The sequence below is a fragment of the Anomaloglossus baeobatrachus genome, chromosome 8 (assembly GCF_048569485.1).
Source record: "Anomaloglossus baeobatrachus isolate aAnoBae1 chromosome 8, aAnoBae1.hap1, whole genome shotgun sequence".
NCBI lineage: Eukaryota > Metazoa > Chordata > Amphibia > Anura > Aromobatidae > Anomaloglossus > Anomaloglossus baeobatrachus.
Window position 1 is genome coordinate 255,844,792 of NC_134360.1, and position 22,902 is coordinate 255,867,693.

General features: G+C 43.7%; 1 protein-coding gene across 2 annotated transcripts in view; it reads left to right on the forward strand.

Annotated features, from left to right (window-relative positions):
* LOC142249546 (uncharacterized) overlaps window positions 1–22,532 on the forward strand; it is a 42,853-nt gene extending 20,321 nt beyond the window's left edge. The window contains exons 9-16 of one of the 2 annotated variants that reach the window (XM_075321214.1): window positions 555–602; window positions 7,157–7,201; window positions 9,875–9,925; window positions 14,340–14,408; window positions 15,901–15,954; window positions 17,914–17,953; window positions 18,008–18,121; window positions 22,374–22,532. In XM_075321214.1, coding sequence (XP_075177329.1) covers window positions 555–602; window positions 7,157–7,201; window positions 9,875–9,925; window positions 14,340–14,408; window positions 15,901–15,954; window positions 17,914–17,953; window positions 18,008–18,081 — 381 coding nt within the window. In that variant the 3' untranslated portion in view covers window positions 18,082–18,121; window positions 22,374–22,532. Of the gene's footprint in view, window positions 1–554; window positions 603–7,156; window positions 7,202–9,874; window positions 9,926–14,339; window positions 14,409–15,900; window positions 15,955–17,913; window positions 18,122–22,373 lie in introns of both variants that reach the window. The other variant, XM_075321213.1, reaches the window with a different exon arrangement.
* Window positions 22,533–22,902: the final 370 nt, after the last annotated feature.

The window sequence follows — 22,902 nt, forward strand, 5'->3', positions numbered from 1 at the left end:
GAACGCATGTTGACGCGAGTCCATTGCAAATGCATTGAAATGAAAACGCATTTGTACTGGATCTGTTTTTGCGTTAAAAAACGTTCATGACGCATGTTAAAAAAACGTGTGAAAGCCGCCTTATTACAGTAATACAAAATACTGTACTGTATAATAAAAAACAAATTAAACTGCACGTTAGCTTACCATAGAAGGTACAGTATAATCAATGTGCTGTACTGGTTATCAATAAGAAAGTACAATACTATATCCACAAATGCAAATTTATAGACATGCTATATAGTATATACTGTACTGTACAATGATATACTGTATACATTATACAGTACATACTGTATGTATAGAACGTTACCTCCAGAGCGGGTCAGAGGGCGGTGAAAAGACGGAACCAGACGTGCGCTCAGTGAATATTTGCTCTTATTGCAAAGCATTGCTCTTAAACCAAGTTACAAATTTGTAAAAAGCTTTGCTTGTGTCTTGCAAAACGCTCCCAAACCAAGTTACTCTTAAACCAAGGTTCCACTGTATATATATATATATATTTTTTATTGCAGAACTTAGTTCCAGACAAGATTACGAAGGTAGACAACCTGCTTTGTAAGGTAAGAACGTGAATTGCATGGGACAAAATAATATTAAAGAAGTACTTGCTCACTCAATGCTTATTTTCCATCTATATTTTCACTGCTTGATTTTTCTTTTAACCCATTTCAGTTCCATCTTTACTTCCCCTCCCCCCATTCAGTACAGGTCATGAGATGGAATGTTTGACAAGCCGTCCAGCAAATGCACTAACGTATCCTCCTAGCGGCTCTCAATACCCCCCCCCCCCCCCCCCCCGTTTTGCCCTGCCTGTCCTTTTTAATGTCTTTACATACAGCAAAATATATAAAACCGTCTACAATGAAAACTGGCTTTCCTTTCCAGAGTAACCAATCATACCGCAGATTTCATTTTGCATCCTGCTCTATGACAATGAATACTGCCCATCAGGACTAATTGCATTCATTTTTTCAAGAGTAGACTAAATTGAAATCTGTCCTGTAGTTGGTTGCTAGAAATGGCAAAGACACATTTACTTCTTCCTTTATATAAGAGAACAGTTATATCACTGCTATATAGTAGGTGAGTCTGATCTGCATCACATACTGCTGAGACTGCTGTATATACATAACATAGGATATACTGAGACTGCTGTATATACATAACATAGGATACACTCAGACTCTGCTTTATATACAACACATAGAACGGTGACAGATGTATATATATCACAAAGGAGATACTGAGACCACAGTATATATATCACATAGGTTACACTAAAATTGTCCCTCCAGTGAGGAAGGAGACAAACTCTAGCGCCACCGATTGAAAGTAGCAATCCTAAAAGTCAAATGTGGCTTTTTAAACAAGCCTTTTCATAAGACTTAGGCGGGCTTTGCACACTACGACATCGCAGGTGCGATGTCGGTGGGGTCAAATTGAAAATGACGCACTTCCGGCATCGCATGCGACATCGTAGTGTGTAAAGGCTCGGTGATTCGATTAACGAGTGCAAAAGCGTCGTAATCGTATCATCGGTGCAGCGTCGGCGTAATCCATAATTACGCTGACGCGACGGTCCGATGTTGTTCCTCGCTCCTGCGGCAGCACACATCGCTGTGTGTGAAGCCGCAGGAGCGACGAACATCTCCTACCGGTGTCACTGCGGCTTCCGTAGGATATGCGGAAGGAAGGAGGTGGGCGGGATGTTTACATCCCGCTCATCTCCGCCCCTCTGCTCCTATTGGCCGCCTGCCGTGTGACGTCGCAGTGACGCCGCACGACCCGCCCCCTTAATAAGGAGGCGGGTCGCCGGCCAGAGCGACGGTCGCAGGACAGGTGAGTCCATGTGAAGCTGCCGTAGCGATAATGTTCGCTACGGCAGTTATCACAAGGATATCGCCGCTGCGACGGGGGCGGGGACTATCGCGCTCGGCATCACAGCATCGGCCTGCGATGTCTCAGCGTGCAAAGTGCCCCTTAGGATTTATCGCCAGATCAGAATCCCAATTTGCAGACACAGTGTTTCGGGGTGATTGCCCCTCGTCAGTGCAAAGTGTGGGTATCTGATCTGGCTTATGAGAAGCTATATGGGGACCACGGGGAAGACTATTTTCCTTATGGAGAGCTGACAAACCAGTCTGGCTGTCAGTAAGGAGACTTATAGCTGCAATGCCCCTCTGGAATTGTCCCTACAGTGAGGAAGGAGACAAACTCTACATCACATAAGAGACACTGAGGCTGCTGTCTATACATTACATAGGATACACTGAGATTGATATATATAAATCAAAAAGGAGACACTGAGACTCTGCGGTATGAATCATAGAGGATACACTGAGGCAGCTGAATATACATCATATATGAAACATTGAGACTGAGATATACATCACATAGGTTAAACTGTGACTCTGCTGTATACATCACATAAGAGACACTGAGGCTGCTGTATATACATTACATACAAAACACTGAGTCTGCGATATACATTACATAGGATACACTGAAACTGCTGTACACACATCACAAAGCAGACACTAAGACCTTGCTGTAAACATTAAATAGGTGACACTGAGACTGTTCTTTATATATGAAATAGGATACAAAGAGACTACTGTATATGTAGCACCCAGGGATATGGGGTACTCGGTTCCGGGCAGTATAGGTCTTGGGGATGTCGTGGTGGTGGCCGTTACCCAGTTCCGTGCCCTGGGCCCTTTTTGTAATGGGGATATTTACAGGGGAGAATAAAGTAATGTTCACTGGTGACGCCACTTGCGGTGTTGCGGCTAAGTGTAGGGAGCCGCTACTGCAGAATGTATCTACTGGGGCTGGTGGTATTTGCGGCTAGAATGGTAGACCCTTCGCAGGTAGGGTTTCCCCCGGAGGATATATAGTATAGTGGGCATCGGAAGAAGGTGGTCCACACAGAGGTATAGTGCAATTGGTTTACTTACTGGTGGTAGATGTTAACTGGTTGCCCGAGGCCGGCTGGTTTCGCCTCCAGGTCCCCTTCGTCCCAGTGCCAGTTTGGTTCTCCGGTACCTTCTTCCCCTGCACCTGTCTCTGGTTAGTGGATCCCCGTGGTATGGAACAACTGGGGGTCCCCGTCCTGTGGTTTGTCCACTTCTGTCCGCCTGACGGTAGCATGAACCCTGTGGGGTTGAAGTCTTTGGTCCTGTCCCTGGTTCTCCCTTTGCTACTGAGTCTTCGGATTCTTAGGGTCAGCAAGGTCCTTGATGGTCCCCTTGCTGTGCAGGTGTTAACAGCTCAGCTTGGAGCTCTTTCCTGTCCTAGGGTCCTGTATCCCATTGGTGCGTAATTCTGGGAGTACACCACCGGTAACCACTTCTTCTGGGTACCAAGTCACCGTCAACCCGCGTCAGACAGTCTTCACCTTCCACTTTTCACTCCACACTATCACTCCGACTACTGCCAACTCTCTCTGTCCACAGTCTGCCCCTCCCACCTGGGCAACTAGTGGACTGGATTGGCTCCACCTCTAGGCGGCCATCCATTTGTCCCACCCTAGCTATGTATCATTGTATGGGGGATTGTTTGGGGAAAACTGGAATTACCTGGGTTTTTGGTGTTACCGGCACTGGGGTTCTGGGTCCCTAAGGGTGTAGGCCCTGCATCCCTGGTGGGGATGCAGTACTTTGTAGCTCCCTGATGGCTTCAGGGGTGCTACATATATACATCACTTAGGATACACTTAGACTCTGCTTTATATACATCACATAGGAGACACCAAGATGGCTGTATATACATCAGATAGGAGACACCAAAACTGCTGTATAACATCACATAGGAGGCACTGACACTGCTGTATGCTTCAGAGGACAGAAGTAGTATGTTACTGATATATCACTATAAAATATTAGAGGACCACAAAAGCAATCTGATGAGATCTTTGTATTATGGGAATGTAAACCACATTAGGCAGCTGAGGATACGCCATTCTCTTGTATTGTTCCCAAATATATAATGACCCAAATTATGTTCTGGTCAAAGTCGGCATGTAACCCCAGCCTAAGGGAAACCATAAGAAAAAGAAAATATCAGCTCACCCGTATATGTGCTCTCTCAGTTTGGACAGGGTGCACGTTGTCCACCAGACAGGCAGGTCCCTAGGAACGTTGAGGAGAAAGGAGTAGGGACAGAGCACCGATGCCAGAGTAGAAAAAATATATCCAAGGAGGTATAAAATGTAGAAACTTTTATTCAATCATTTTAAAATTTCAGCCTTATGATTAAGGACTTTACTTATACCTTTTACTGTCCGAAACGCGTCAAGCCATGACGTTTTTTATAGAATCACTGACATTTTAAAATTATTGAATAAAAGTTTCTACATTTTATACCTCCTCGGATATATTTTTTCTACTCTGGCATCGGTGCTCTGTCCCTACTCCATTCTCCTAAGGGAAACTATATCAGAGAGGGAAAGAAAGAATCAAGATGACAGACAATCCAGACGTGGCACATCAACTAAAGCAGGAAAAAATGAGGCATAGACAAAAACCTATAGAGTATTCTCTAAAGGGGACTTTGCTTCTGGAAATTCTGTGCTCCTGGCTACACTTTGTTTTATAAAAACAAACTGTCCCTTACTCATCCTCCCCTGGTCCAGCGAGTAAAGCAATATTCTGAGACCAGAAAACTCCTTTATTCACAGCCTGTGCTATACTATTTAGGTAAAAAGAAGGCTGGTGTGTTTCATTATGCACATCTTCACACTCACTATTTTTTAGAAAAAATGTTTTTAACAGCATTTGATTGCATTTTTACGCCTCAGAAAAATAGAATGGAAAAATCGGCATTTTCAGGAACAAGCCCCTTTTTGAAAAAACTCCAAAACTAAAAAACACAACAAAATGGCAAAAATATAAACAGCTGAACATTTAGATTTTGCAATATTTGCCACAGACTTTAGAGTAACACATGAATGGAGAAAGTTTGACAAAAAAATGTTAGAAAATGATTTGTGTGAATCAAGCAACATTTAGATGTGTCTGATTTTGTTGCAAATCTTTGGTGCAGATTCCACGGCATAATGACAGAATCTGACCAATGAATAGGGAGTCACACGCTAGTATTCTCCATCTGCTTTTGTAATCTCAGACCAGAAGTAGACCGTACAGGTAGAAACCTTTCCTGACTTTTAAAGCCACTCCATGTTTAGTCTTAGTCCTCATTCAGACGTCCGATGTTCATGTATGAATGCTATCCGTGGTTTTCATGGACAGAACCCGCAACTATGATAGTCTACTGGACTATTCACATGTTCGGGACTTCACAACGAATCTGAGTCGCCCTCCACAGCGCTGCAGCGCTCGCCTCCGGTACACGGCAGGGACTTCTCTGTAGGGACTCCTTCTGGCAACAGGTATGTCAGGTTGTGTAGTTCTGAGTCGTGACGCCACTCTCGGTTTTGCGGTCAGGGTGATGGGTGACCACCGCTGCACTTTAACGAGCGTCTGGGGCTGATGGTGTCTGCAGGTAGTTGGAGTGGTCTCCCGAGAGTGAGGCCGGCCCAGGGGTTTGGGTGTATGTGTGTGGAACAACAGGTCACAGAATAACTCAGTCTCAGTCCAGAAATGTCTTTCAACTCTTTACTCACTTTCTGCTGGTTGAGTGAGGCAACTGAGATGAACCAGGTGGAACCAGGTTTTCCTTCAGGCTGGTGTAGGGGTGACTGTAAGCTCGCCTTCCTAGCACTTCTTGTTTCAGATAACCCCCAACTTGAAGTATAATGGATTCATCTAGGGAAGTCTGCCTTTTCTCCCCTTTCTGGCCCGTTTGCTGGCAGCGTGGCCCAAGTAAAGATGGCTCCTGGCGCTCTCTCACGTATGGGCCCCTCGTTGCTGTGGATGCTGCGGACTCTGTTGGTTGGTGAGACACCTGGAGTGCCCTCACCGGCAGGTTTTAGCAGGCCACTAAATAGATGCCTGGCTCTAGGGACCTGTTCCCCGTACGTGCCTGGCCTACCAGGAGTCCCTGTACTCAACTGCCTCGCTTCTTCCTGAGGTGTCTTTCTGGCCGACTGTGTGGTAGCCAATCTCCCCCGCAAACAGCCACTACACGTGCAGGGTCTGACTAGTGTCTCCGCTCACTTGCGTCTGCACTTCAGACTCAGCTGCTCCACTCCTACTCCTTTGACTGCCACTGCATAACTCGCTTCCAGTCCCTCACTGCACCACTAGCTGAGATGTGGAGGCTACGCCCGCTCCTGGGTCTGCCCAAGGGACCCTCTAAGGTGTGTGTGTTTCCTGGTTACAATGTGCCTGTGCGTACACACCCTATCCAGCCTTTAGGATTACCTGTCTTGCACCAGCGTGGGTGCAGTACTCAGTGGTGCCTGACCAGGTCAGGGGCGCAACACATGCAAACCAAAAATCGCAGTGACATATTCGATTTTGATCTGATGATTGGGTCACAATCAGTAATGGGTCCGCGAAAAAATCAGACTGCGATAGGATGACATCCGAATACGGTCCGATTTTCACAGACTGACTGAATTGAGAAAGTTTCTTTATTATACTGAGAATAACTAATGATATTTGGGCCACGCTGTGATCAAAGCCTGATTCAAAAAATCGTTACATGTTTCTCGTATGTGGAGATAACAGACGTCTGAAAGAGGAATTACAGATGTTGATGAAATAATGACTAAATATACAAATGTGTGAATTAGGTCTAAAGTGGACCTGACGGTGGGTACATGGTCCCTGAATCACAGAATATATCAGAAATGCTGAAATGCCGCCTTTTGGCCCCGGCACCAATGTGGCCTTCAAATGTTTCTCTCTGAAAACATCCGCGTGTTTCAGAATAAACCTGCTTCGCTGAAATGTCGGAGCCAATGTCTGGCAGTCGCTGCCCGTGGTTCATGCAGCATTTGTCCGCGGTCTGCTTCTCTGTGATCTCTTCTACATTAATACTTCTGTTAGGAGCCGCTGCTGAAGATTCTGGTAAGAATACTGCACACATTAGCGCATCATGCTGCCCTCGATCGTCCGGCACAGTGATGGGCTCCCTTGCCCGCATTATGGTGAATACGGCTGAGAGATCACTGTCATTTATCTTGTTACTTTTTGTTCATCTTTTCTAGAGTGATTACAAAGCTTTATCTGCAGACGACCTCATTCAATTCTTCGTAAGTATGAGATTTTATAAATTAAGTTATATTTTATTCACTTATATGGCACTATTAATTCCACAACACTTCACAGACATGATCATCGCTGTCCCCATTGGGGCTCACAATCTACCTTCCCTATCTGTATGTCTTTGAAGTGAGGGAGGAAACTCACCCAAACACGGGGAGGACATACAGACTCCTTGCAGATGTCCTTGGTGGGATATGACCCCAGCATAGTAAGACTGCAGTGCGAACCACTGAGTCACCGTGCAGTGCGAAGCACTGAGCCACCGTGCAGTGCAAACCACTGAGGTACCTTGCAGTGCGAACCACTGAGCCATCGTGCAGTGCGAACCACTGAGCCACTGTGCAGTGTGAACCACTGAGCCATCGTGCAGTGTGAACCACTGAGCCACCGTGCACTGCGAACCACTGAGCCACCGTGCAGTGTGAACCACTGAGCCACCGTGCAGTGCGAACCACTGAGCCACCGTGCAGTGCGAACCACTGAGCCACCGAGCAGTGCAAACCACTGAGCCACCATTCAGTGCGAACCACTGAGCCACCCAAGTAACTTTTCTAAATGACCAAATAATTAACTTGATTTGGAAGAATTTTTGAGCAGTTGTAGTATAGCGGATGGAAACGTCTTAGGTATTTCCCACTTATAACAATTGTCTGGATGATCATTACCATTATTTTAATGTTTTCTACAGAAGACGCTCAATATAGACCTATTTATAAAGTGTGATTGTGTGCGGCTTAGTAATAAGAAAAATAATATACATCAGATAATCAAATCCCCCCAAATTGGAATTTCTCCGGTTTTCTGAAATTCAGCTCTGAAATTGAATTTTCACTGAAAAATATGTCTATTAGGCCACGTGCACATAGTGAGTATTTGGTGAGTTTTTTATCTCAGTATTTGTAGCCAAATCCAGTTGTGTAAGAATCGGAGGAAAAGTGTAATAGAAGCACGGGCCCACGTCTGTATTTATCACCCACTCCTGGTTTTGGCTACAAATACTGAGGTAACAAAAGTCACCAAATACTGAATGAGTGCACGAGGCCTAACACCCGGGGGCCTCCCAGGACTGTGTACAATTCACTACAAGCCCTTGAGTCCACCATGTTTTCTAGGCAGAGATGCTGGTGCAGGGTAGTTCTCAGCAGCAGGACAGTATAGAGCCGGATGGACAGGCCGGAGCCGTGTGGCTGTGGTTATTGCTGCAGCAGCACTTTATTATTGCAGCATCTATCATTGTGGGGAAATCTCAATGGATCCAGGCCAGATTAATCTTCACAAATGTAAAGTGTGAGGTGCCGCCTGCCACGTGACCACCCTTTTCATCAGTACATTAGAGGAGACTGGACAAGACACTATACTAATGTCAAACTAGGCAAATTCTCGCCACTGTTCCCATCTGATGCCCATGGGGTCAGGGCTAAAGCAATCTCCTGGAGAAACGGCCCTGCCCAGGACAACGGAGCCTGGAAGTTCAGCCGCGGCATCTCTGATTATTGATGTGCGTCAAGTTGATGCCGCAGAAGAGAAAACCTCCGGAGCATCATGTCCCATACACGATATTCTCCTTATAGCATTAGAGCCGGTCGGGCAGAGACTCTTCGAGAAGCAGAGACAGGTCTTGAGAGCAGAAATGTGGATGACAAGCACCTTCTTGGCGAAACTTGCTCCTCTCTTTTGGCAACAGAAACAAATTCCTCCATTTTGCTCTCATCGCATGAGTCTAAAAGCAATGCTCTCCAATAGTTATTGCTTAGTATTATGCCAACAATAGCCATGTCAATCCACAAGCAACGAATCCCACATTTTGCTAAGCTGTGGAGGAGCATGTCAGTCCACTCACCCTGCCTTTTCCTCTGACTGTTGGTCATCATGGCCGGCATTGATATTGATATCACCACAAGTGCCTCGTCATGAATCAGGCGCGTCTGACTCCAGCGCAACCCCTCATCATCAAGACCGGAGTGACGGCTTATACCAGACAACTGAAATGAGTGACACCGCTCCGAGTCCTTTACATCCCCTCACACCGCGCACGATAAAACCCCTCATCCTGCAGACACCACTAGGGGGAGCTCAGTGCTTTTTTGTAGCTACAAAAATTTACATGAAATAAGATCTTGTGATTACTGCGGGAAAATACTACTGCTATATATATATATATAGCTTCATAGCCGTGGTGTCTGCCTCTGGGAGTAAGGAGTGGAAGCTCATATATAAGTAAGAGAACAGCTGCGGATTCAATCAACAAAAAATACCGTAAACAACATAAAATGCCGTTTTCACGTACACTGACGGTTACTCCATATAACAAGCGACACACACCCAGAATATTGGGGTAAATTATTAAATATTCTTTAACTTTTACAGTTATTTGGAGTCTCCATTGCTTATTCCTTCAGATTTCAGTAGAAGATTTTATTTTTGCCGCATTATTTTTCATACTGAATGTCATAAAACAACATCCAACAATGGGATCTGTCAGGTACTAATGGGATCTGTCAGGTACTAATGGGATCTGTCAGGTACTAATGGGATCTGTGACCATGTACTGTTCTGTTATAAAGACAATCCATGACGCGAGTGTAAACAGAGTCATAGCATTACTATAAATGCAGGAATAGTGCGGAATGTTACACAAATGTTATTTATTTCTATTTCAGCAAGAAATTGGTTGCTTTGGGGATGATGCTCTTGGAACTGGAGATGCATTGGTAGGAAAATATTTCCTTGTTCTGTTCTTAAGATGTCTACAAATAACATTTAATACAGTATATGAATTATTTTTTAATAACATACATGTTATTTATATAATTACATTTATTAGAGGATGATTCCTGGTATTGTTGTGTGACTTCTGCAGATGTCATTGTGCAGAGGGGGCTGTGACCACAACTAATTGTGATGATAATGAGCCGACTGCAGAGATTATCCAATGTAGACAAGTTATCATCTTTCCAGAAAGTAGGGGTTAAACTATTGATCGATGGGCGACCACTGATCCCATCATCTGCAGTGCTCTGCGAGCGTCAGGCCCTGCGGTGATCAGCGAGCGTCAGGCCCTGCGGTGATCAGCGAGCGTCAGGCGCTGCAGTTCTATGCGAGCGTTAGGCGCTGTGGTGCTCTGCGAGCGTCAGGCGCTGCGGTGCTCTGCGAGCGTTAGGCGCTGTGGTGCTCTGCGAACGTCAGGCCCTGCAGTGCTCTGCGAGCGTTAGGCCCTGCAGTGCTCTGCGAGCGTTAGGCGCTGCGGTGCTCTGCGAGCATCAGACCCTGCGGTGATCAGCGAACGTCAGGCCCTGCGGTGATCAGCGAGCGTCAGGCGCTGCAGTTCTATGCGAGCGTTAGGCGCTGTGGTGCTCTGCGAGCGTCAGGCGCTGCGGTGCTCTGCGAGCATTAGGCGCTGCGGTGCTCTGCGAGCGTCAGGCCCTGCGGTGATCAGCGAGCGTCAGGCCCTGCGGTGATCAGCGAGCGTCAGGTGCAGATGGAGCCGCGCCCAGTAATAGTCTACTTACTGGACTGGTAGATGTGTAGCCTGGCTATAATAAAGATTAATTCATAATTTGTGTACATATGCCACCCAGTAACTTGTATGCCCCCCACTGGCCCCTAGTAACTTGTATGTTCCACCCGGTAACATGTATGCTGTATACAGTGGCATGTAAAAGTTTGTGCACCCCTGGTCAAAATTAGTGTTATTGTGAACAGTTAAGCAAGTTGAAGATGAAAAGATCTCTAAATGGCATAAAGTTAAAGATCACACATTTCCTTTGCATTTTAAGCAAAAAAAAAAGTATTTTCATCTTTTACATTTTAAAAACTACAAAAAGAAAAATGGGCCAATGCAAACGTTTGGGCACCCTTGGATATTTGTGTGCTCAGATAACTTTGACCAAGATTTCAGACCTTATTTAGCCTGTTAGGGTTATAGCTTGTTCACTATCATCTTTAGGAAATGCCAGGTGATGCAACTTTCACAGCTTTATAAAAACCAAGCCTCCTTTACCCTTGTGCCAAAAAAACAGCAGCCATGGCTTCTTCTAAGCAGCTGCCTAGCACTCTGAAAATGAAAATGGTGGAGGCCCACAAAGCAGGCGAAAGCTATAAGAAGATAGCAAAGTGTTTTCAAGTTGCCCTTTCCTCAGTTTGAAATGTAATTAAGAAATGTCAGTTACGAGAAAGAGTAGAGGTCAAGATAAGGTCTGGAAAACCAAGCAAAATTTCTGTGAGAGCTGCTCGTAGGATTGCTTGAGAGGCAAATCAGAACCCCTGCCTGACTGCAAAAGACCTTCAGGAAGATTTAGCAGACTCTAGAGTTGTGGTACATTTTTCTACTGTTCACAGACATCTGCACAAATATGGCCTTCATGGAAGAGTCATCAGAAGAAAACCTCTCCTGTATTTTTATCGTAAAATTCAGCATCAGAAGTCTGCAAAAGAACATCTAAAGAAGATGATGTATTTTGGAAACAAGTCCTGTGAAGCGATGAGGTTAAAAAAGAACTCTTTGGCCACAATGATTGATGTGGAGAAAAAAGGACACAGAATTTCAAGAAAAGAGTATCTCATCAACCATTAACCATGGGGGTGGATCAATCATGTGGTGTGGTTCTGCTGCAGCCAATGGCATGGAGAACATTTTATGAGTAGAAAAAAGAATGGATTCAATGAAATTTCAACTAATTCTTGATGCAAACATAACACTAGATGTAAAAAAGCTGAAGTTGAAAAGAGGATGTCTTCCACATATGGATATTATCCTAAACACCTGTGAAAATCCATAATAGAAGACCTCAAAAGGTGCAAGCTGAAGGTTTTACAATGGTCCCTGATCTGAACATCATTGAAAATCTATGGCTAGATCTCAAAAGAGCAGTGCATGCAAGACGACTCCGGAATCTCACAGAACTGGAAGACGTCTCCAAGTAAGAATGGATGAAAATCTCTCAAAAAAGAATTCAAACACTCTTGGTTGGCTACAAAAAGTGTTTATAAGCTATGATACTAGCGAAAGGGGGTGCTGCTAGGTACTAACTGTGTAGGTTGCCCAAACTTTTGAATCGACCCATTTTCCATTTTTGTTAATTTAAAAATAGAAATCATGAATGTATATATATATATATATATATATATATATATATATATATATATATATATATATACAGTGCCTACAAGTAGTATTCAACCCCCTGCAGATTTAGCAGGTTTACACATTCGGAATTAACTTGGCATTGTGACATTTGGACTGTAGATCAGCCTGGAAGTGTGAAATGCACTGCAGCAAAAAAGAATGTTATTTATTTATTTATTTTTTTTTTTAAATTGTGAAAAGTTTATTCAGAGGGTCATTTATTATTCAACCCCTCAAACCACCAGAATTCTGTTTGGTTCCCCTAAAGTATTAAGAAGTATTTCAGGCACAAAGAACAATGAGCTTCACATGTTTGGATTAATTATCTCTTTTTCCAGCCTTTTCTGACTAATTAAGACCCTCCCCAAACTTGTGAGCAGCACTCATACTTGGTCAACATGGGAAAGACAAAGGAGCATTCCAAGGCCATCAGAGACAAGATCGTGGAGGGTCACAAGGATGGCAAGGGGTAATAATTAATAATAATAATTTTATTCATTTATATAGCGCTATTAATTCCACAGCGCTTTACATACATTGGGTACAAAACCCTTTCCAAGGAGTTGGGCCTACCTGTCTCCACTGTTGGGAGCATCATCCGGAAGTGGAAGGCTTATGGAACTACTGTTAGCCTTCCACGTCCTGGACAGCCTTTGAAAGTTTCCACCCGTGCCGAGGCCAGGCTTGTCTGAAGAGTCAAGGCTAACCCAAGGACAACAAGGAAGGAGCTCCGGGAAGATCTCATGGCAGTGGGGACATTGGTTTCAGTCAATACCATAAGTAACGTACTCCACCGCAATGGTCTCCGTTCCAGACCAGCCCGTAAGGTACCTTTACTTTCAAAGCGTCATGTCAAGGCTCGTCTACAGTTTGCTCATGATCACTTGGAGGACTCTGAGACAGACTGGTTCAAGGTTCTCTGGTCTGATGAGACCAAGATCGAGATCTTTGGTGCCAACCACACACGTGACGTTTGGAGACTGGATGGCACTGCATACGACCCCAAGAATACCATCCCTACAGTCAAGCATGGTGGTGGCAGCATCATGCTGTGGGGCTGTTTCTCAGCCAAGGGGCCTGGCCATCTGGTCCGCATCCATGGGAAGATGGATAGCACGGCCTACCTGGAGATTTTGGCCAAGAACCTCCGCTCCTCCATCAAGGATCTTAAGATGGGTCATCATTTCATCTTCCAACAAGACAACGACCCAAAGCACACAGCCAAGAAAACCAAGGCCTGGTTCAAGAGGGAAAAAATCAAGGTGTTGCAGTGGCCTAGTCAGTCTCCTGACCTTAACCCAATTGAAAACTTGTGGAAGGAGCTCAAGATTAAAGTCCACATGAGACACCCAAAGAACCTAGATAACTTGGAGAAGATCTGCATGGAGGAGTGGGCCAAGATAACTCCAGACACCTGTGCGGCCTGATCAGGTCTTATAAAAGACGATTATTAGCTGTAATTGCAAACAAGGGTTATTCCACAAAATATTAAACCTAGGGGTTGAATAATAATTGACCCACACTTTTATGTTGAAAATTTATTAAAATTTAACTGAGCAACATAACTTGTTGGTTTGTAAGATTTATGCATCTGTTAATAAATCCTGCTCTTGTTTGAAGTTTGCTCTAACTTATTTGCATCTTATCAAACCTGCTAAATCTGCAGGGGGTTGAAGACTACTTGTAGGCACTGTATATATTATAAATCTGCAGGGGGTTGAATACTACTTGTAGGCACTGTATATATTCCCCTAAAATACAAAGGAAAGGTGTCATCATTAACTTCATGCCTTTCAGAGATCATTTCATCTTCAAGTTGCTTAGCTGTTCACAATAAAAGTAATTTTGACTAGGGGTGCCCAAACCTTTTCATGCCACTGTATTATGTTAATATTTTATTGTATTTTTTTAATGGGGGGCCCCATGCAGACTTTTGCTATGGGGCCCCATGATTTCTAGGTACGCCCCTGTGTGTAAGTAACATGACACATATTTTACAGAAAACGTTGGCTAGTGGCTTGGGCGATGCCGCTGCTCCTGTACTGCAGAATGTTGTTGCAACTCTGATTGTAAGTATATCTCAAATTACTTTCATACAGAATTGATATTTCTATTTATTCATTTTGGTATTTAACGTGTTGTCTTATGTGAGACGATTTTGGATATTATGTGACAAGAGATAAATCTTCCATGGGCCACTGTTTCCCATGGAGAGGTGGGAAGGAGGCAATGGAGGAGGGTCTCTTGGTTTTCGGTGTGAGGTAAGGGACTATTAGATAATCTGGCTTGAGTGGCATTGGGTGGTAGACATTACGGGGAGGCAGCTGAGAGGTGGGTACATGAAATGTTTTCAGAAGGTACAGGGTAAAGTAAATGCTTACTTCAGAATTGTACAGATTTATTCATATTCTGCATTTTTGCTACATTTTTTTCTCTCCGTGTAAAAAAAATCCTTGCAAAATTTGTAAGGAAAGTTAAAACTGCAACATTGGTGTGGAGTGTTTCCTTGACGGAGTGCACTCACATAGACTGTTCCCCACTAAAACCACCATCATACACTGCTTGGGCCTGTCCCTGCATGCGGAGGGCTCTAACCATCCAGGCTGCATCGCCCCAGCAGAAACCTGCAGCGGCAGCCCCTATAACCTGGCTGCACACCACAAGTGGTGTAGTCGAAGAACTCTTATTATTTTCTTTTATTTTTCCCCTTTTTCTTTTATTTCTACCAAAACCCCCCTTTCTTTCCTGAGGTGACAGCACCCCAAGGGCCACGGTACCGGGTTGCGACCACGACTGACACCACTGCGCACCACAAGCCCGGGACCGAGTACCCCACAGCCCTGGGGCGTCACATATCATCAAAGCATTATTTCCAAATCTGCAGCATGCCAATTCCTTCAGTGTTTTTGAAGCATTTTTCACCCATTCAAAGGAATAGGAAAAAAAGGTTTATGTAAAAATGCATAAAAAGCGAGTAAAAAAAGTGAATATTTTACGCACTCTTTTTCTGCTCACACTCAGAACACTGCAGAAAATCTGCTTCAAAAACTCAACATGTGCACATACCATAAATCAGAAGGGACTTTGCAACAATATATAAATTTAGCCAGAAGTGGTAAAATACACGACCGAGAGCAGAAATAGCTCCAGGAATAGGACTCCTGTGTAAATATAGAAAGACGCTGTCCCATAACTGGTCAGTGCTGGCCCAAGCTAAGAAACTAAGAGGGTCCCGGCCATCAGATCTTAGATAATTAGACTTATGAGCGGTCTCTTCAAGTCGCTTTTCACTCCGTCTTTTCATCGTGTTACCTACAAGAAAAAGATTTTCAGTTATTTTCCAACATCAAGCGTTTTATCCTTAGAGATATATGGTACACATGCAGCTGAGGTCCTGTGACGTGTAACGTGTTCAGAAGCATTTAGCTGAATAATTACATTTTACACTTTCATTACGGTGCATGGATTAAAGCAGAATAACAATAATAATTTACCTAGAAACTGGTAGAATAGTAAATTATACCGAGCACCACACAATGTAACAATGTGCTTTCACTACAGGGTCTTCTTCAGGAGCTATTCCCAGGAGGAATACCTAGTCTTGGATGCAATTTGGTAAGTGTTATTATTTTATACAATTTGTACCATTTCAAAGCTAATTTCTGCTATATATGTTTCCCCTCTGTTACCATCACCATAAATAATCAAATATAGAGATTAGGATTGTACAAAATAAAAGACACTGAGGAAAGATTGTGCTGTGTACAGCACCATGGAATCAATGGTGCTCTATAAATAAATAATAATGATTAATTAATCAATTAAGTTGTATAGTGTTGCATATAATGCCGGCTCTCTGGACTCGTCAGCGTTTGTCATTACCCGTGCTCCGCATAATATAACAATTCTGGAGACTTTTCTCGAGCTCTGCATTCTGCCATTCTTCCGTTATTCCTCCCAGAAATGTAGGACTTCATTGACCCCTGGGAAGTATCAGTTATGGGTCTCCATTCCCTTTCTGACATAGTCCAATAAACGCCAGTCTTGATGAAGGACACTGTGGAGTCTGATGCTCCTGATTCATGGTTGTACGCCTCTTAATGAATAGGGCTTGCCTGAAAAGTGGTGAGTGCCTCTGTGCGCCTCGCCCCAAATCTTACGCCAGTCAGGGATTGGAGTAAGATTTTTGATTTAAAGGGGTGATTCACTAGTTAATATTCACAGGCACATTATAATTATTATTTTTTATTATTATAGTGCCATTTATTCCTTGATGCTTTACATATGAAAAGGGGTACACATAGTAGGGATAAGTACAATAATCATAAACAAAACAAGGCACAGACTGGTACAGGAGGAGAGAGGTCCCTGCCCGCAAGGGCTCAGAGTCTACAGAGGATGGGTGAGGACACACCGATAATATGTTGAGAAACCAGGTTTTTCTCAAATACCTTGGGTTGCCAATAGTGCCTATGAGTGGTGCTATTGCTGTCCGCTCATCCTCATTGCATGACCCTCCCCCCGGGCTTCATGACCTCTGATGTCCGATAATGTCCTGTCAACCTCCCGTTGACCTGACATCACCGAGCCTGGCTGCAGTCTTCCTGAGTCACTGGGTTGTGGGCGGTGTTTCACCGCTCGTCACAGCCCGGCATCTCCCCGCTCCCTCCTTCACTGCAAAGCGCCGCAAGCAGGAGCAATGCTGGACTGCGAGGAGCGGTGAAAAGCCGCCTACAGCCCAGTAACTCAGGAAGACTGGGACCGGCTGCGGTGATGTCAGGTCAACAGGAAGTTGATGTGACATAACCGGACATCAGAGGTCACAGAGCCTGGGGGTCACACGATGGGGATGAGCGGAGCACAATAGCGCCACTCACAGGCAGTATTAGCAACATAAGATATTTCAGAGAAACCTTGTTTGTCAACATAATATTGATATGCTTATGAAAACTAACTGGTGCACCCCCTCTTTAAGGAACACCCACAGCTCATCATGAATTAGGCAAGCGGTGGTATCCATCCTGCCCCATCTCTGCACATTTTGATGGAATTGGGAAAAACTTGTGTGAAAACATCAAAAGTTGCAACCTTTTTTAGCAAACTCGAGTTGCTCAAATATTTTATGACTTAATGTGTCACAGATGATTTCTGTCAAAAATACATTGATAAATTTGGGCCGTTGTATATCACGCGGGTTTTCTGAGATCACAGTATTAATTCCCTTTTATTTGAATACACCGGTGATGTGGAGAATTTTATACAATTTGTTTTTCCCTATAAGCCAAAATGATACAAATAGGAAGTAATCTTAAATAAATAAATATTATGGAGTTTCTGAAAATGCAATTCCCTAACATGTAATCTGTCCTTGAATGGCGCATTATTGCTATAAATTAGAGGTAATGCAGAAATTGCCAGAACTTTGCTTCTGTCTCGAAAAGCTTCTGCAGAAAGTGTAATTGTTGGAAGTTCAAGGAAACTTAATTTATATGACAAATTGCTACTATGCATCTTATAACTGACTTTTCATTACTGTCCTTAAATATTTACTCTGTGTGTCTTATTTGCATTTAGCTGAATATTGCCAGTGGAGGAGCAGGCGGCATTGTTGGAGGCGCAGGCGGCGTTGTTAATGGAATCAGTGGAGGAGTAGGAGGTGTTGTTGGAGGAGCAGGAGGTGTTGTTGGAGGAGTAGGCAGCATTGTTGGTGGAGCCCTTGGAGCCAAGCCAAAGCTTTTTTAAAAGTGGCCCAGTTAGGATCTAATCCTATCTAACAAACCGGGTAAGTTGTGATAAACTCTGTTTCAGAATATAGGAAAAATGGTAAAAATAAGTAAAACTCATCTTTCTATTAAACAATTAATTATACATTCCCCATCAGTGAAATTGCAGCACCTAGAAGGAAAAGTATTGGAATTACAAAACTCACAGGATTTATAGACATGTTAATTCTATACAATCTATGAAAAAATGGAGGCAAAATTATCAAAACATCTCAAATTATTTAGCATTGAGTATGAGCGCCTCATGTAGAAATCCCTGCACTTACAAGCTCTGCTGCTATCAATGAGGTTATTAACGCCTTAATGACCAAGGACGTACTGATACGTGCTTGGTCGCCTCTCTCCAGTCACAATGGGCTGCGTTGGCGAGCCCGCTGTATTCCCCGCACATGTTTGCTGATCTGATCAGTAGAGGTGTGCGGCTATACGAATAATAATAAGTTTTATTTCTATAGCGCCAACATATTCCGCAGCGCTTTACAATTCAGAGGGGACATGTGCAGACAATATGAGACAATACAAAATAACAAAATCAGATCCACCCGCGCCTGTTAACCCCTTAGGCTACATGCGCATGCTGCATCTTTTTGTGTTCACAGGCAAAACTGCACCTTGTCAGAGAGAGCCTGGAAATGTCACAAAAAATGCTTTGAATTATAGGTGCGTTTTTGCTACGTTTTTGCTGCGTTTTTGCTGCGTTTTTGTGACAAATGTTGACAAAAACGCAGGAAGAATGAACACGCTGCATTTTTTTTGTCACAAACTTTTGACAAATAAATCGCTGACAAATAAACTGCAATGTGCGCATAGCAAATCTGACTTCTCATAGACTTTGCTGGGAAGTCAGATGTCAGAAAGTTCTGACAAATAAACTGCAGCCAAAAATGCACCAAAAACGCACCAAAAATAGCAGTGTGTGCATGTAGCCTTAGATCGCACTGTCAAACACTGAAAGTGCGATTTAAAGGGCCGCAGCAAGGATGGCTCTGGTCCCCGCCACCATCGACGGCCCTGTGACGTGACCACGGGGTACCATAGTGTTGCCATGGCAGCGTGGGGTCAGCTGATGACCCCTAATGCTATCATGACTCCCTTCCTGTGAGAGCCGACAGAGCGCTGGCACTCACAGGAACACTGCATTTTCTGATCAGAGGGATGCTGCAGCATTGCTCTGATCAGCAGAAGCGCTCGGACTGTGGAGTCATAAATTCCCCTAGGAGGACTAGTAAAATCAATAAAAAAAAGTTAAACAAAAATAAAAAAAACCCTAAAAGTTCAAATCACCCCCCTTTTGCTCTATTGAAAATAACTTCGGGTGACCTTGGGAAACTCTTGCACTTCACTTGATCCGGCTCTCCGCTATCATTGTGTATTGACCACCTATTGGGGTTTCACTTTGTTTCTTCCCGTCTTGAATAGGCTTTTGCCATTAACTATATTGATTAAAAGTTATATGTTATAGGGGTTTTTTTACATGGTGTTTACTTATAATTAAAAACGCCAGTTCAAGGTAGAAAATATAAGCCATCGCTGAGCTCCAGATCCCAAAAAATGAGAACGCTACAGGCCTCGAAAAATGGCAACAAAAGCAAAGTTCCTTTCTTGGATAAACTTCTGATTTTTTTTCTTTGACCACTTCGATAAAAGTAAAGGTATATATGTTTGGTATCTACGAACTGATACTAACCTGGCTAATCATACTGATATATCCGTTTTACCATATAGGGAACATGGTGAATAAAGAAAAAGCCAAAGCCATTGTGCAATTTCACTTTTTTCACTATTTCTCTTCATTTGAAATGTTTTTTATTGTTTTCCACTACACTGTATATTAAAATGGTGTCATTCAAAAGTGCAACTTGTCCCGCAAAAAATAAGCCATCATAAATCAATATTGGTAGAAAAGTAAAGTTTTGGCTCTCGGAAGAAGGGGAGAAAAAAATAAAAATTAAAAACAGAAAATCTCCTGGGATGAAGGGGTTAAAGGCTGTTTGAAGAATGTTCTATCACGCTGAATGCACTTGGGAAAATCATCAAGCTCCACTGCTGGCAGCTGCCTTTGCTATTGTTGACCAGTGGAGTCCCAGACGTGCTCAATAGGAGACAAGTCTGGAGACGCTGCAGCCGTGGTAGCACATTTAGCTCATGCAGAATGCTCATAGTATCATGGACACTGTCATGTGCCCAGTGATCATGCTATTGAAATGCCTCTATCAGAGATTGGCAGCAGCATTTCAATAATAAAACAGCTGTGAACAGGTCTCACTTTGGCCGTACCTGTAAGGCCCCTTTCACACGTCAGTGATTCTGGTACGTTTGTGCTTTTTTTTAAATGTACCAGAATCACTGACATACGCAGACCCATTATAATGAATGGGTCTGCTCACACATCAGTGATTTTTCACTGCACGTGTCTCCGTGCAGCGTACCCGCGTGTGCGTGTTTGCTGCACGGAGACATGTCCATTTTTTTCTGGCATCACTGATGTTCCATGGACCACGCAGTGGTGTGGTCCGTGAAACATGTGCCAGAAAAAAATGTGCATTTAAAAAAATAAACATTTTAACTCACCCGGCTTCAGGCGCGCTCTCTGCAGCCCGTCCTCCCTGCTGCTTCTAAGCCGGTTCATTATGCGCGACACAGCTGACCCGGAAGCAGCTGCTGCAGGGGTCACCGCCGGCCGGATGCTGCATCGCGGGAGGATTCAGCACCATGGACAGCGGGAGCGGGCGCAGGTGAGTTGATTTCTAAGTGCAATCACGGGCCACGGAGAACGGAGCCCGGATTGCACTTAGACAACCCACGTGTGCCGTGATTCACGGCACACGTAGGGACATGTGCGTGTTTTACACGCCAGTGAAAAACGTCACTGTTTTTCAGTGACGTGTGAAACGGGCCTAAGGGTGTGTGCACATAATGTGTTTTTCGGGCGGAAATTCAATAGAAAAAGGTCTGCAAAACCTCCACAAAAAATAATCCAGTGCTCAGTGATCTAAAACTGACTTTGCTGTGCACATGTTCTGTCTTCTGCTGCTTCTTTTACCAGCTTCAGTGTTCGGAAGCTTTGAAGAAGAAAGAAAGCAGCGTGTTCCTTCATTGCCGGAAAGAATAGAGCAAAGTCACTTCAGGAAAAAGTCCCCCGGCGTCTCCTGAAGCTGCTTTGCCCCGAGAATCTCGGTGGCTGTGCCACTGGTAAAAAGTCATTGTGTGCACATATCCCTATAGGCAGATGCTTGGTCCGGAGCGAGATCAATTCCCGAGCCCGTTCCATGCACACGATGTGATCACATGCCGTAAATTTAGAACATGCGGTCATCATCGTGGAGTTATAAGGGCTCCTGTTTGTTTGTTTTTTTGGCTTTTTTTAATCAATCCTGAGAAACTCGATGTATTCCAAGTTTTCAGTGCAGATCCGTTATAAAATACCATGTCACTGTGTAGAGGAGTTACACGTGACCCTATTACTGTACTTTAGTTTTTCATTTGTTGCACATATAAAGTTATATTATCCTGGTCACTTTTCACACACAATATATGCGTTGTCACTAGTGATGAGCGAGCGTGCTCACCACTGCTGGGTACCCGATCCAGCCTCAAGCATCTGAGTCTGAAAATGCTGGAGGTTCCCATTGACTTCCATTACACTCGATACAAGCCGGTGCTCGATGGAGTATCGGGCAGTGCGATCACGCTCGCTCATCACTACATGTCACCAGTTCTTCTAATTTTCATCACTCGTTATGGATTCCGCAGCTCCCTGATCAGTTTATTTAGGGAATGTCTACACAGGTCAGACGCGCGGGGTCTATTTTCTATCCAGAGTTTTCAGATGGAAAATATTCTGCAAATCACAGGATTTTATGAAATGTCGTCTTTACTGTGGAGAAAACCTGCCGGGTAAAGTGACCGACGCTGTGGATTTCTCATCTACAGTCTATGAATTTATGCTGCGGAAATTCACAACAGATTTCACAATTTATAACACAAAGATTGATGTCAGCCGTGTCCATATTTCTGCAGCTGAAATCGCAGTTATATCCACACAACGTAGTGCAGATTTCATTATTCCTGCTCCGCTCCGACTTCATAATAAAGACCAGCCGAAGGGTTAACAGACAATTGCAATATATGAGCCTACACGAGTATACGCCGTCAGATAATTGTATTACAACTCGTCTTTCTAAATAATTTGCACTACAATCATGTAAGTATTTCTTATATTAATGCGGAAATATCTTTTTTCTTTTTTAGGGTCATTGGACACAAAGCGTAGAATAGAAGACAGCATGCAATAAAAAGAAAAAAAAAAGAATAAAATCATTTGATTATTTTTCTTGTTTTAATGATGATTCAGAAAACGTTCTATAAATCTTATGTTTCATTCAATCAATAAATCATTTGGAAATCTAAGTATCCGTGAGTTTTCTAACAACCTGTGCTTATTGTCAGCCTGAGATCTGGTGAATGGTTGCTTCTGGCATCTGGGGGCATCAGGCCGGGGGCACAGACGCAGCATTCACCGAGCCCCGGACGTCCTGAGATCTACTGTGCTAACATTGGAGGGTCTTAAGATCCACATGGTGCTGGATTGTGATTGGATTAGTGTAAAATGTATCAAGGCTGTTGCTAATCAGTGGCCCTATGTGCAGTTTATTGTTGTAATTCAATTTAATGTAGTAGAACATAAAGGAGAGAACTGTCATTGGGCAGTTTTAGGCAAAACACCATCATTGCCAACATTTTTGTTGCCAATGTAGTGATATTTAAGCCCTGACCCAAG